Genomic DNA, 15,139 nt, shown 5'->3' with positions numbered 1-15,139 from the left:
GGGCAGGGACCTCAGTGGGGTACCAGGCCATGCAGCACCCCCTCCAAGGCATCCAATTTTCCAAGTGAGTTGATCTCTGTTGTCTGGAGATTACCTGGAATTCCAAGGGATCCTCAGGTCCCACCTCCCATCCCTAGGAAGAAGGGGCCTCCAACTGAAGGGATTACCTTTAAACCTTTTACAGCTAGAGAAAGTGTGGAAAGACAAATGTCATTTCCGTGACACAGATACTAATAGAGGGATCTCACTGTCAGACACATACATTTGTGAACGGTCCTCTCCTCTCCTGGCCAAGTCTAGATTGGGAAATAACTGGAGATTTTTGGGCACAGCTTGGGAAGGGCAGGATTTTGTGAGGGGAGAGACCTCATCAGGGTATAATTCCATAGGATCTTATCTCAAGACCAACTATTTCCTCCAGGGGAACCGATCTCTGTGATCTGGAGATCAGATGTCATTCCAGGAGATCTACAGGCCCACTTGGAGGTTAAGATCCTGACTTCCTCTCCCTCTTACTAACAAACAAAGATTCCCTCTTTTTGGGTTTGGGTCAATGGCTAAATGTCCCATTATTTCATTCTATTGTAAAGTTCTGATTGGAAAACAGAGGACAAAATGGAGGCTTTAAAGAGAGCATTGGGGCTTTGGTGGCCATGAGCGCCCCTGATTGGTCAGGTTTTTTTCCCTCCTCCCTACTTTTTGGAAAAGAAAGAAGATTGACAGGCCTGACCAATCGATTTTTTGGGCTCTCTTGAGCAATCACGGACTCTCTCATGGCTACCTTGGCCAACAAACTGTCGTGGACAGGCATGGCTTCAAGGGCAGGGGGAGTGACTCACTGGCTTGACTGCCCACTGGCACTCAAATAGCAGCCTGCAATGCCACCCTCTGGGTGCCCTTGGGAGGGCAGTGAGGAGACACACAGGTGGGGCTGGTGCTGGGAGCACCCAGAACTTGTGGGGCACTATCCTATCTGCCCTTATGGACCACTTGTTCCTACGGAAACACAACTCTGGCAGCTAAAGTTCTGTGTGAAGTAACGGTTATAGTATCTAACTCAGATTTCTGAGACCCAAGTTCAACTCCCCACTTTGCCATGGGAGCTTGTCGGATGTCCTTGGGTCAGTGGTTTTCTCACATTCTCATTTTCCTCCTTTGTAAGTTCCTGTTTCTTCCTTGGTTTTTCCTCCTGGTTTGCCAAGTGTTTTGTTCCTCTAGTGATGAATTAGATATGACGCCATCTTATGTCCAGCATAAAAACCCGCAGGGAGATATGCTAGGCCTAAACAGTGAATCGACCACTAGAGGGAGTCAAAAATGGAAGAGGAACTCAGAACCTGCCTCTCAGAGGAAAAGCAATGGGCTTCAGTCCCTGTTGGGGGAGAAAGGTGATGTATAACTGAAATAATTCAAACGGGTAGCCGTGTTGGCCTGAAGCAGAACAAATGTAGAGTCCAGGGGAACCTTTAAGACCAACAAGGTTTTACTCAAGGTTTGAGCTTTCATGTGCAGGCACACTTCCTCGTTGTATCTCATTGGACATTGTATCTGAGTAAGTGTGTGTTATTTGTTCTGAAATAAAACAGATACATAAATGTACCTGGAAGCTGATGCACTCAAACGTTCCTGGCCTTGCCACATCCTTCTCCACTATGGAATGGTTCTGGGCCGTCATCTCCAGCGTGACCGTCAGGTGAACGTTCTCCGGGAGAGAACTGAGCAGTATGCAGACTTTCTCCTCATTGGGATGATACAGGATGGCCGGGACAACCACCATATAGTGACTGGAAGAGGATGAGAAGAGGCCTCCTGAGGGCTATTACATGGAGCTCTTGGGGGATTTCCACCCCATAAAAGCAAAGGTGTCCTTCGGATGCTGCAGGGGTGGCCAATTTGTGGCTCTCCAGAGGTCCATTGACTACATTTCCTATGGGCAGCCCGCAGGCTGAAGGCCAGAGAGAACACACGAAGCAGGCAGTTGTGGTAAAAAGGCCCCCCGAGCACATGGCACAGCTTTATTTATACAGAGGTAGATAAAGAATATTCCTGAGGAGCGTGTGGGCACCCAATTGGTCAATTCATGCGAAGCCCCTAGCAAGAGATCAGCGGACATCCCACAACCTTATATGGCAAAAAGCCAAAGCCTAATTAACTTGGAGTGCAATCCCAGGTTCGGCCATTACGGGGAGTGGTTTGCCAACCTCCCGGCCTGGCCGAATCCCATGAGATGCTTCTCCACCAGCCATTTGCTTAAGCATCCACTGGTCACCCCTCAGACACCCCCTCCATGATCTGACCTCCCTTGGTGGTTTGTCTAAGTTGTCATTCTTACTTTGTTATTGTTGGCCAAAGCCATTGAAATTCTGTTAAATTGGAATCAGTGTTGGATTATTGTTGATATATTATTTTATAATTGTCTTATATGTTTAGGCTGTTCTGTGTATTACCCCTATAATGTTTTATGTGAACCACCCTGAGCCCTATGGGAGGGCGGTATACAAATCTAAGAAATAAATAAATAAATATAAAATACATATGAACCAACTTGGGCAGTGAGCCAGCCACATCTACTGTAGGTGGGCCAGCACATTCAGCAGTCATTTTAACAATGACAACCCTCTCCTCCTTATTCCACATGCAGAAGGTCCCAGGTTCAATCCCCAGCATCTCCAGTTAACCTATCTGGCAGCTGGTGTTTATTTATGTGTGTAGCGCAGACAGGAGTTCCAAGGATTGTCTGAGAGCCAGGCAAGGGACTTTTGGAGGTGGTTTGCCATTATTTGGCTCTGCATCCTGAACCCTAATGCTCCTTGGAGGTCTCCCATCCAAATACTAGTCAGGGTCAGGCCTGCTTAGCTCCTGAGATCTGACAGGATCACGCTGGCCTGGGCTATCCAAGGTATGATGTGAAAGACTTCAGGTAATGCTTGGGAGGATGATGGAGCTCTTTCCCTGTGAGGAAAACCTGAAGAGTTTTATTTATTTATTTATTTATTTATTTATTTATTTATTCATTCATTCATTCATTCATTCATTCATTCATTCATTCATTCATTCATTCATTCATTCATTCATTCATTCATTTATTTATTTATTTGGTTTCTGAAAGAAAACATGACCAAGAGGAGGCATGGTTGAGGTTTATGAAATAATGCATGAGGTGGAGAAAGAACCTTTACTCCCCCTCCCATAACAGGGTTCCTTGGGAGGTGGTGGGTTCTCCATCTTTGGAGATTTTTAAGCAGAGGCTGAAGAGCCATCTGACGGAGAGGCTGATTCTGGAAAGGCTCAAGGAGGCGGAAGGTTACAGTGGACAAGCGATAAGGATGTGTGTGTCCTGCATAGTGCAGGGGGTTGGACTAGATGACCCATGATGTCCCTTCCATGATTCTAGGATTCAATGATTCTATAATAGCAGAATTCAGATCTACCCAATGCAGCTGATGGGCAGTAAATCGAAGGAAGTGCTTTTCCGCTTCTACGTTCAGATTCTCTGGCCAGAGAACGGGGAATCAATTCTCCCCTCAGGGATTATTTGCTTTCTTTGAGGACCAGGTGTTAGGTGATAGTAGTTAAGTCATCCACACATCATATGGACCTTATTTGGGGTTACCAGATATCCTCATTTGAGGCATGTCCTGTTTTTGGGGTGTTCCTCCTCTCTTGAAGCAATCAGTCAAGAAATATGTCCTCTTTTTGCTTTTCAGAATAGGTTTGCCTGGCCTTACTGAGTGCTCTCTCGCCCGTTAAATAAACATCTGTCATTCCTCCCCTTCTGGGTTATGTCTGTCAACTCAAATATCTAAGATAAATATCGCTGCCGTGGTATAGCAGTTCGCCAAATAAGAGACCATTAGAGATTGCGTATAAGAGCCTCTTGTGGTGCAGAGTGGTAAGGCAGCAATATGCTGTCTGAAGCTGTCTGCCCATGAGGCTGGGAGTTCGATCCCAGCAGCCGGCTCAAGGTCGACTCAGCCTTCCATCCTTCCGAGGTCGGTAAAATGAGTACCCAGCTTGCTGGGGGGTAAACGGTAATGACTGGGGAAGGCCCTGGCAAACCACCCCGTATTGAGTCTGCCATGAAAACGCTGGAGGGCGTCACCCCAAGGGGCAGACATGACCCGGTGCTTGCACAGGGGATACCTTTACCTAGAGATTGCGTAGCTTACAAACTAAACTACCAATCTTTTATTTAAAACTTGTGCCCCTCTTTTTATTTGACTGTGGGCAGTGGAGATATAAAAAAATCTATAGGACTGGATAATCTTCAAGGCTGATGTTTTCTCTCAAATCTACATACACTAGTTAGGAATGACAGGCCCTTCACGGGACGCTTATTATGCACACAGTCAGACAACTTTAAAATCAACGGAATTTGACTCAAGGTGTTTTCACATGAAAACACACTTCTTCAGATACAGTGAAATAAAACTTCTTCAACAATTACGTGTGTGTGTGTGTGTGGGGGGGGTTAACCAGGAAGGTTTAGCTAGAGCAGGGGTAGTCAAACTGCGGCCCTCCAGATGTCCATGGACTACAATTCCCAGGAGCCCCCTGCCAGAGCTACCCAAAGGAGTTCCAAAGTGGCTTACAAACATCTTTCCCTTCCTCTCCCTGCCCTGTGAGGTAGGAGGGGATGAGGGAGCTCTGGTAGAACTGCTCTGTAATAATAGCTCTGAAAGAGCTCTGACTGGGCCAGGGTCACCAGGCTTACTTCATGTGTCCATTACTGTCCATTACTTTTGAGAGGGGATCTGATAACCATCTTCCAAGTATTTAAAAGGGTGCCATATGGAGGATGGAGCAGAATTGTTCTCTCTTGCCCCAGAGGGACAGAACAAATGGGATGAAATTAATTCAAAAGAAATTCCATCTAAACATCCAGAAGAAGTTCCTGACAGTTAGAGCTGTTCCTCAGCGGAACAGACTTCCTCGGGAGGTGATGGGTTCTCCATCTTTGGATATTCTTAAACAGAGGCTAGATAGCCATCTGACGGAGAGGCTGATACTGTGAAGGCTTAAGGGGGTGGCAGGTGACAGTGGATGAGCGATTGGGATCTGAGTGTCCTGCATAGTGCAGGGGGTTGGACTAGATGACACAGAAGGCCCAGTTCTATGATTCTACTAGAAAATAAGCCCGCTGTTGTCTGAATACAGCGGGCCCTAGCAGTAAATCCCACCCCCCCCCCAGGCGGAACGGCCTACCTAAAGTGTAGCAGGGAGGAAGAGCGGAGAGCCATTTGGAGGCATTCTCCTTCCCCCTCTGAGCTCTGTCCTTCCGGCTGCCCTGGCGGCTTGTCGAGGCTCCTCAGGCTCTTCTCCCCGCCCCGCGGAGTGGGTGCACAGGCCGCGCGGCAGGCCCTGCGCCCTTGCTGAGCGAGGCGAGGTTGGCTGGTTGACGGGCGGGAGAAGGAGGCTTCGGTGCAGCAGCAAGCTGAGGAAGCGGCAGCAGCAGAGCTCAGCGCAGCAGCAAGAGGCGGCGGCGGCATAGCTGCTGGGAGCGGGGGCTTCAGGGGCGGCGCGGACGTCTCCGGCGGTGCCGCTGACGGGGCCGCCAGCTTTGCCGCCGCCGCCGCAGAAGCCTCTGCCTGCTGCGTGCGTGCTGGCGGCTCCGGCGTTGGTCCCGCTGGCGGCGGTGGCTTCTCCACCGGCGAGGAGGTCTCCACTGTTGGCCAAGGCGAAGCAGGTAATGGTGGCAGCCGGGCGCATGGGGTCGAGCTCGGAGGGGGGGGTCGGATCGGGAGGTGCTCGTGCTTGTCAGGGGGTGCGGGCAGGGGCTGGAAGCGGACGTGAAGGCCGCGATCGCGGCGTGCCGCCCAATTAGGCAGAAAGGGAGAGGCGAGGGAGCGTACCGTCCAGAGGGGCCATTTTTGAGGACGGTGTGCGGCTCCGCAGCGCCATTCTGTGGGCTCCCGTGGCGGCTGCTCGTTGGGCCTCGGTTTTTTGGCGATGAAGTTGGCGCGGCTGGTCAACGGGGCTCCTGATGTCGGCGGCGAACAGCGAGCGGGTGGCGGCTCATCGGCGCGTTGGTGTTCGGCTGTTTGTATTCGCACCGTTTGAGGAGGGTGGGCACCCCCCCCCCCCCGCGGCTCAGCTGTGTCCTGGCTGTGTTGCCAGATATCGGCGTGCGACCAGCGGCTCGTTAGCGGGCTGCGGGGCTCCGCATTGATGTCGGAGGAGGTGGTGGGAGGTGCAAAACGCCTCCCGACGCACCAGGCCGCCGGGCAGGGAGCACCTGCCAGCCGTGCTACGCGTGGCTGGCGGGTGCTCCCTTGCCGGCGGCCTGACGCATCGGAGGCGCTTTGTGCCTCCCGACGTGTCAGGCTGCCGGCAAAGGAGCAACTGCGAGCCGCGCTGCACGCGGCTCACAGTTGCTCAGGGCTGGGAATCGGTTTGCGCCTGCCGATTGGTCCCTCCGATTGTCTGTCCAGAGGAAGGGTCCAATCCGGACCCTTCCTCATCCCGGACACATCCCGCCCCAGAACCCCTTGCCCTTTTATTTAGTCCGTGGCACCCGTGGCACCACGGGTGGTGTTAAGATGATTCTTTGTGGAGGAAGAGTGGGGATCAAGCCCCATTCTCCGTCACTCTTTAACCACCACACCACGCCTTCTCTGACCACACCAGTAAGAACTGTGAATAGCAGTAGAACAAAAGGTGCTTCTTTGTCAGCCTAAAATCAGCTTTCTTCCCTCAGCCCACCCCCAAAGCCTAAGTAACTAAAAAGCCAAATAAAAGCCTGACTAAACTGGCCCTCCTTTCTAGGGCCACGAAATCCCAATCCCCAATGAAAGGTTTTTTCCCCACTTCACCCTTTTAAAATTGAGGCTGGCTCACACAGCCCCCACCCCGCCCTTCCAAGGGCTCTGATTGGCTGACAGTCAAACCCAAATCCCAAGGATTGGCTCAGTCCGAGAGGAGAGGCGGGAGTTTTTAGGGAGGCTGCATGACAGTTAACCCTGCATGACAGTTAAAATATTATGGGTTATTTTAATATTTAAGCCAGTGTCTTAGTGTTTTCATGTTTAATTTCAAGTCTATTTTGTAATTTTGAAGTTTTTACATATTTTGTATTATCATAGAATCATAGAGCTGGAAAGGGCCAGGACGGGTCACCTAGTCCAACCCCCCCCCCTCCGCTCAATGCAGCTCATCTACTGAGTAAACATTTCAAAAGTATTTCTTTCAACTAAGTAGCTGTTGTTACATTATGTTGAGAACTCATTATTATATTTGTATATTATATTTCAGATTCCCCTGAATTAGCCTGTTGACACAGGGAATTTTTACCTGAGTAATAAATTTGTTTTTTCCCCCCGGTTACTTTCACCTTGGCCTTGGACTTCCATTTCTCCCTTCCCATTCGTGTCTGCAGTGAGAGCAACTCGAGGCACCACCTGTCTCTTTAAGCCCCCCGCAGTGCCCTTCACTCTGCGGGTTCAAGCAGGCTGGTGATCCCTGGCCCCCGTGAAGTTCACCTGGCGTGGCCCCTGCCTGGTGGGAAAAGCTCCCTGAAGAGCGAAGGGCCCTGGCGGAACTACGTCAAAGCCTGCAAGATGGAGGAGCTCTTCCGCCAGGCATTTGGTGGAGGATGGGCTGACAAGAGATCTCCGGTTTTTCCTATTGGTAACATTGTCCTGGAAGATCTGGCAGATTGGGGGAAGTAGGGCGAGGGTTTCAGTTTATGGCTAGCTTGTTGGGGTTGAGGAATTGTGTGGTTTTATGTATTTTATATTTGTATTGCATTTTATTTATTTGTCTATTATTTAATTGATATTCCACTACTCCCACAAGTGGCTTGTGGCAGGTAACAATTTGTTGCTAGCCAATATGAGCTGTCAGGCCAAGAGCGGCAGCCTATAATTAATAAATATAATAAATAAAGACTTAAAAAAGAAAGAAAGCTGGGAATTCAGAGGACCAATAAATAGATCATTATAATCTATGGGACCGCCTCTCCCTGTATGTGTCCCAGAAAGCTTTGTGCTCAGCAAACTCACACTTGCTGGTGATCCCTGGACCCAGAGAAATTCAACTGGCTTTGACTAGAGCCCACCTGTAGAACAGGTTGCCAGTAGAGACCCAGGCCCGGATGGAACTAAGAAAGTGCCACAGGGCCTGTAAAATGACACTCTTCCACCAGCCCTGTGGTTGAGGCAAGGACCACAGAAGAACAACTGGGGTCTCTCTCTGCCTCCCCATCACCCCAACATGACACTAAGATAGAATGGCCAGTGAGGAGACAGGTAAAGGTAAAGGTATCTCCTGTGCAAGCACCGGGTTATGTCTGACCCTTGGGGTGACGCCCTTTAGCGTTTTCTTGGCAGACTCAATACGGGGTGGTTTGCCAGTGCCTTCCCCAGTCATTACCGTTTACCCCCCCAGCAAGCTGGGTACTCATTTTACCGACCTTGGAAGGATGGAAGGCTGAGTCAACCTTGAGCCGACTGCTGGGATTGAACTCCCAGCCTCATGGGCAGAGCTTCAGACAGCCTGTCGGCTGCCTTACCACTCTGCGCCACAAGAGGCTAGTGAGGAGACAGTGGGTGCGGAAAAAGCAAAATCAGAATTTTAAATTGTTATACAATGTTTTAATGTGATTTGATTGTGTTCATATGTTGTACGCGGCCCTGAGCCCATTTGTGGGGTAGGGCAGTCTAAACGTTAAAAGCTTTTAAAACTATTGTTCACCCTAATATGATTAAGCAATGCTAAGACCCTTGGTAATTTTAGCATTCGTTTTCCTACAGGGTTAATTCCACATGCTATTATTTCCTACCGTCTTGCTTAACACAGAGAAGTGTTTCTTTCCTCAATAAAAGATCCACGGGTTTTCTGCCTGCATTGCTGGTTGCCGTTGAAATAACCAAACTCATCCCTGGCTTAATTGTACACTCAGATTTAGAAGTTGACAATCATTTGTTGATAGGTAAGTCATGTAGAGCAGGGGTAGTCAACCTGTGGTCCTCCAGATGTCCATGGACTACAATTCCCATGAGCCCCTGCCGGCAAATGCAGCAAATGGGAATTGTAGTCCATTAACATCTGGAAGATCACAGGTTGACGACCCCTGCTGTAGAGCTCTGCTGCCAAACAATGTGCACTTGTCAAGCCTTTTGAAATTGGTTCTTCCAGAGTCTCTCACTGGATGCTGGATTCACCTTTTGTTACATGCCTCTCTAACCTACAGAGCCTTTTCACAGCTGATCAGCCGTTTTACCATTGAGAAACCTCCTCAAGCTTTGAGAAACCCCAGAAGTGGTGCAATGGTACAGAATATGGTTGGGAAGCAGAGCTGTACATGACCATCCAAAGCCCCTTACCTTCCCACCCCCTCCGGGAACATCATTAGCCATTATGGGGGAAATGTGTCAACATGACCAAATACAATCATATCACCCAATAAATGTTTAACAATTTTAAATATGTATAAAAACTCCCACTCATTGGGGAAACCCTTCCAGGACTGTCAAAAAAACCTCAGGATCTCACAAACCCCTGGTTGAAAAATCCAGGGAAAATGCCATGGTGTGACAATACATGTATATGATTTTTCCCAGACCAACCAGAGTTTGAAAGGGCAACTCTATCTGCATTCCCAGTGAATTTCTAGGACGGGAGGGTCTGTAGCTCAGTGATGGACAATTTCCTTGGGTGAATGAAGTTCCATCTTTGTCTAAAAGGATCAGGTGGTAGGTCAGGACCAACTGATGGCCTAAGTAAAGCCTTACAAAAGTGCCCCTCAACCCTTCCATTGTTTAACTGACAAAAAGAAGAAGAGCTGGGTATTTGTACCCCACTTTTGACTACTGAAGGAGTCTCAAAGCGGCTCCTCCCCATCCTCTCCCCACAACAAATGCCCTGTGAGGGTCGGTGGGGCTGGGAGAACCATAGCAGGCCCAAGGTCACCCAGCTGGTTTCATGCAAAGGAGGAGTGGGGGATCAAATCCAGATTAGAGACCTCTGTTCTTAAGTACTGCAGTAGGAAGGCTCTCAAGCCATTTTGCATAATAATGAGAACATGAAGACTCAATAAGCACTGAAGGTGAAAGAAGAGATCCATTTTCTTCCAGGCCATTCCTCAGGCCAGACACCACAATTTTATTTTTAAATTATTTATTTAATTAAGGTGACCAGATTTTAACATTGGTAAAACGGAACGCCGTTCACCGGGGGGGGGGGGGGGGGTTCTTGATTAAAAATTTGGTCTATATGGAGCAACAAAAGGTTTTATAGAACGCATAGAACGCAAAAATAGCTTTGTAATATATGTTTTTTAAATTTCAACATAAGTACAATTTACCAGATGCCCCCAGATGTCCCTCCAAAAGTGGGACAATCTGGTCACCTTAATTTAATATTAAAGAGCAGTACGCAATATAAGCAAATTATTTACTGCTAGGGGTAACAAGGGAAATGCAAATGTTAACATTTTAAGATGCATTTTTAAAATAAGGCTCTTAGAGGGGAAAAATGCCAAAGTAACAAAATGATTGAAAACTCTTCTTAAACAGCATTTCAAGGTTTACAAGGCAAAATAAGATCTGAATTTAACTCTACTGAAATTACGTGATCTCAAAAACATACTTTCTAATTCTCAAAATCTTTTTTCTGTAGAAATTGATGTTGGTGGATAATTTTAAAAAATATATTCTAATGGGAAAATGTCGTTATTTGTACGAAACAAAGCATCTTTTATTCCACTGCTTTCTAATCTTGAAAACAAATCACATTTCAAAATACGTGGGTCCAGAGGTGCAAAAGAATACTTATGATTGCCTATTTCTAACTTGTTTAATCCTTTAAAAAGTTTTCTCCTGCTTTTTAAAATTGCAAAGTCCTTCATCAAGTCCTCAAAATTCATCTGGCGCAACAAATTGGCTTCTATATTGAGCAGAGACTGGGGCCCATTCCGCACAAGGACCAAAAGCGGAAACGCTATTTTTAATAGTGCTATCTCGGCATTACGCATACCTGCCTTTGTAGTGGAATCCAGTAGCGTTTCAATCGTTTCCCACAGGTTTCCGGTCTCGCAAAAATCGCTATACAGGAAGCGATTTTTCCTGTGCTTTGTCCCGCCCCTGGCCGTCAATCAAACAAACAGCCAATGGGCGGCTGTTATCATGCTCCCAAAAAGCCCCTTTCCCTTTAAGAACTGGGGTTTTTTAAAAAAGAAAAACACGCGTTGCAACGAATATGCCTTGATGCCTTGATTGCAACGAATATGCCTTGCATTCGCTGGCAGGGGCTCATGGGAATTGTAGTCCATGGACATCTGGAGGGCCACAGTTTGCCCACCCCTGGAGTAGACAATACTGACCCAAGCATGGCTTCAGCGAGACAGAAGACAGAACACGTTTTAATTATTTTCAGAGGTGCCCTCAGCTTGGCTCAAACCAAGCACAAGAGCCTCGGGAAGGTTTGCAAATTTAGCACATTTCCCACATTCATTCATTTTGTAGCGGGATACAAAAATCGACATAGCTGAGGAAAAGCTCCTTTGGTTTCTCTCCTGTGTGAAGCATGAGAAGACATTCACAGAAAGAGAGCAAATGTGCATCATGCATCGTATATGAAAATGCATGGAGACCTTCCGTACTGAAGGTAAAGCGAACCATGTTCTGTCTCCCGCACTCCTCCCGAGAGATCGGACCGAGAAAAGAGGCATAATAATCTTACGGCTCCGGAACCGCTGAAGCTGTGGTGGATAGCAGAGTCAGGGCCCAGAGGAGTACGGCGACCTCCATGATGGGCGGCGGAGTGAGAGAATGACTCCCGAGCTGGGCACCAGCCGCACTGGCCATTCGCCTTAAAGAGCCTGGCAGAGATCCCTCTGCCCCAAAGTACACATGGGCGGCAAGGTGCATGCATTGCAGTTCTCTGGGTCAATGCTGAGTCAATATTGACCCTCTTCCTCTGGCTAATCAGCAACATCAGTCCCCTACTCCCTCCTGCCATCGCTGTGGCTGTTTCTGAGGAGACCCTACAGTTGCCAACCTCCAGGTGGGGCAGGGTTGACTAGTCCCTGCTGACCATCGATGGGGGAGGAGGGGGTAGGCTGGCCAGATCCATGTTAAGAAACTACGGGAGATTTGGGGATGGAGGCCTGGGAGGGCAGGGGCTCCCGTGGGGTGGAATGCCACAGAGCTCTCCCTCCAGGGCACCCCTTTTCCCCAGGAGAACAGCTCTCTGTAGGCTGGAGGTGAGCTGTTATTCCGGGGGATCCCCAGGTCCCAGCTGGAGCCTGGCATCCCTAAGGTGGGAAAAACAAAAAAGGAACACAAGCCCAGTCTAAGGAAAACAAGTCAGGCACCCGAAGGCTGAGCAAAATATATATATTAAGATTAAATACAAATATTTATTATTAAGTCGCATGTGATATGATCATAGATCAGGCTTTCTCAACCAGGGTTTCGTGAATTCAGAAAACCGGCCAACGTTTATCTGTTTGCTTCCACGGACAGCCCACCTTTGTCACAGACACTCAAGGTGGATTACAAAATGTACAAAACAGTTCCAACCAACAAAGAGCAAGGGCCTCCAATGAGCAAGGCTGTAGGGACAGGATTGCAGAATGGACATGAAGCGTACGTGCATCTCAATGCGTTACCAAACAGATTTAGATGAACTTTATACTCGCCAGAAGGGCACATAAACAGAGGGGGAGAGATCGGACCGGTGGTCAGTGACCAGAAATTGATACGTATCATCAGGGCAGATATCAGCCTGCAAGTGCAATCCAAGGACCGCCTATGTTTGGATTTTCAGAAACAGTTGCTGACCCCTGCCCAAAGTTCCTAAGGAAACTCAACATTAATAGGTTGAAGGCAGATCACCTTATGAAGCAGGGAGCAATTAAGCAGGGATTCGGCGTAAAAAGGCAGCAGCAATTTCCTAACCAGAGCAAAGGAAAAAGTGGGGTCCACATCCCAAATATCTCTGGGGAGTATGCTATTCAAATTAGTTAAAAACAAAAAATAAACTCCGGAAGCAGATGACTTTGCAGTCTTGCAGATGAGCCCAAAATATGTTTATTTAATTTATTTATAGTTGCATTTATTCACCGCCACTCCTGGACCCTGCTGGCTCATGATGGTTTACAGAAGATTAAAATCACATAAAATACAATTACAACCCTCTACAATGGGGGTAGTCAAACTATGGCCCTCCAGATGTCCATGGACTACAATTCCCATGAGCCCCTGCCAGCATTTGCTGGCAGGGGCTCATGGGAATTGTAGTCCATGGACATCTAGAGGGCTGCAATTTGGCGGCAAAATCCTCTCTAAAAACCACGCCCCCTCTCCTACCACACCTGGCCACAGCCACACACAGCCCCCACACACAATCTCAGGGGTAACTCCTGCCCAGATGACCGGCACATGGCCTATACAAGGAGGGGATAAAACCCCAAGCAGAACGAGAACCTTTGGGCAGATTTGGCATGAGGAGCCCAGGTACTGGGCCGGAAGTGATGTCAGCTGGACACTCTTCCCTTCTACGGCCGAGGAGGATGGGGGGTATAGAAAGGAGGTGGCTTGAGACAGAAGTAGGCGTCCAGGCTCTGCCCCCTTTCCCAGGCACAGTAATCACATGAGAATGCCACCCCCAGGTCAAGGGAAGTGGTTGGTTCCCTGCTTTCACAACAATGCCAGGAACAGCTTGTGGCTGAATCCATCACTGCAGGTTATAGGGGGGAATGCCGGAGACCCCCTGGTTGAGAATCCCTGCTCTAACCACGAATCCACACAGGCTGCCCACTCCCGGACAACTAGAACACTACATTTTGTGTCTGTTTTCTCCTTGAGAAATGGTTGTTATGTGATATTTGCAGTTTCACTTTGGCATCGCCGTGAAGTAAAGACGATCAAGAGTGCAGAGTGCCATAAAGAGGGCCCATCCTGCTGGTCTCCTGAGGGCACGTCTATCGTGTGACAATGGCCGCTGGTACAAAACGAGGGCCTCTTGGAGAAGCCTCATGCCACCCATTCTCCGGCCGCTGCCTGCTTGCCGACTGAGTTCCGGATCGAGTGTCGGGGGTCGCTTCTGAATTTCAAGGCCTGATGCGGTCTGGGACCTGCATAGCTGCATAACTTACGTACCCCTGAAAGAGGCCTCCATTTGACCTTCTGCAGTGGGTCATTCCCGGCTCAGTAGCTGCCGTCAGGTGGTGTTTGGAATGGGGCAACCACAGTAATGTAATATCTAGTTGCTTTAGATATTTTGTATTAACTTGTTTGAATATGCTGATGTGAGCCACCCTGAGGCCATCTTGAAGAGGGCAGCCTACAAATCTCATATATAAATTTAAAAAAACTAATACAAGAAGTGGAGCTGGTCCTGTACAGGGCTAAAAAAGTTGTGGATATCCCCTGAAGAATCATGTAAGACAGGACGAGATATTCCTCAAGGAGGGCAATCAGATATGATTGCTAAGAAAACCTCCATGGTCAGAAGCAGTGTACCTGTGAGTTGGAGATGGGACACATAATAGGAGAGGGGCCTGCAGGCACCATAATGCCGGACAACACCCTTTCCTGGTGCCCGCCGGGTATTTTTAGAACCAAGTTTAGCTTTTGCCCAGCAAGGTTTCTGGAAATTTGATTGGCTGTGCTTTGGCAGCAGCTGCCGCTGCATTTTGCAGCTGCGGGGCCCACAGTGTATCAAAATCCCAAAGGTGCCCACGCCCCCAAAGGTCAGGGGATGCTGCCAAAGAGGGAGGTTGGCCATGTGATGCCTGCAAGGGCTGATGGACCTCGCGGAGTCCCAGCAGGGCCATCCTTGCGCCTGAAGGTTATTCCCTGTTGCAGGAGGGGAAGGGAAGTGGGGCTCGTCTCAGAACACCAACTGACCTCCTGGCTGCGGTGACATTGAGTGGGAGAACCCAGGCAAGCCCTATCCCATCAGATCGTGGCAGCTAAGCAGGGGCAACCCTGGCTAGTATTTGGATGGGAGACCTCAAAGGGTAGTTCTTCCAAGGAACACCAGGGTCATGACACAGCCAGGCAAGGGTAAACCCCCTCTGCACGACCCTTGCCAAGGGCCTCCTGACTACCCAACACACACACCTTACAATGGGGAAGTATCTGCTCTCTTGGGACCCTTTGGAGGGCTGCTGTGGTGGGCTCCTTCCCTCTGC

The 15,139-nt window shown here is 48.8% G+C and overlaps 1 protein-coding gene across 2 annotated transcripts in view; it reads right to left on the bottom strand.

The window, feature by feature from the left end:
• LOC143841630 (alpha-2-macroglobulin-like protein 1) overlaps window positions 1-11,839 on the bottom strand; it is an 85,494-nt gene extending 73,655 nt beyond the window's left edge. For both annotated transcript variants that reach the window (XM_077346214.1, XM_077346215.1), the window contains exons 1-2: window positions 11,680-11,839; window positions 1,601-1,784 (exon numbers count right to left, since the gene is read on the bottom strand). In XM_077346214.1, coding sequence (XP_077202329.1) covers window positions 1,601-1,784; window positions 11,680-11,804 — 309 coding nt within the window. In that variant the 5' untranslated portion in view covers window positions 11,805-11,839. The remainder of the gene's footprint in view (window positions 1-1,600; window positions 1,785-11,679) is intronic.
• Window positions 11,840-15,139: the final 3,300 nt, after the last annotated feature.

The sequence above is a fragment of the Paroedura picta genome, chromosome 7, assembly GCF_049243985.1.
Source record: "Paroedura picta isolate Pp20150507F chromosome 7, Ppicta_v3.0, whole genome shotgun sequence".
In the NCBI taxonomy this organism is placed as follows: domain Eukaryota; kingdom Metazoa; phylum Chordata; class Lepidosauria; order Squamata; family Gekkonidae; genus Paroedura; species Paroedura picta.
Note: the sequence above shows the minus strand (reverse complement) of the source record. Positions and strands in the feature narration are given on the sequence as shown.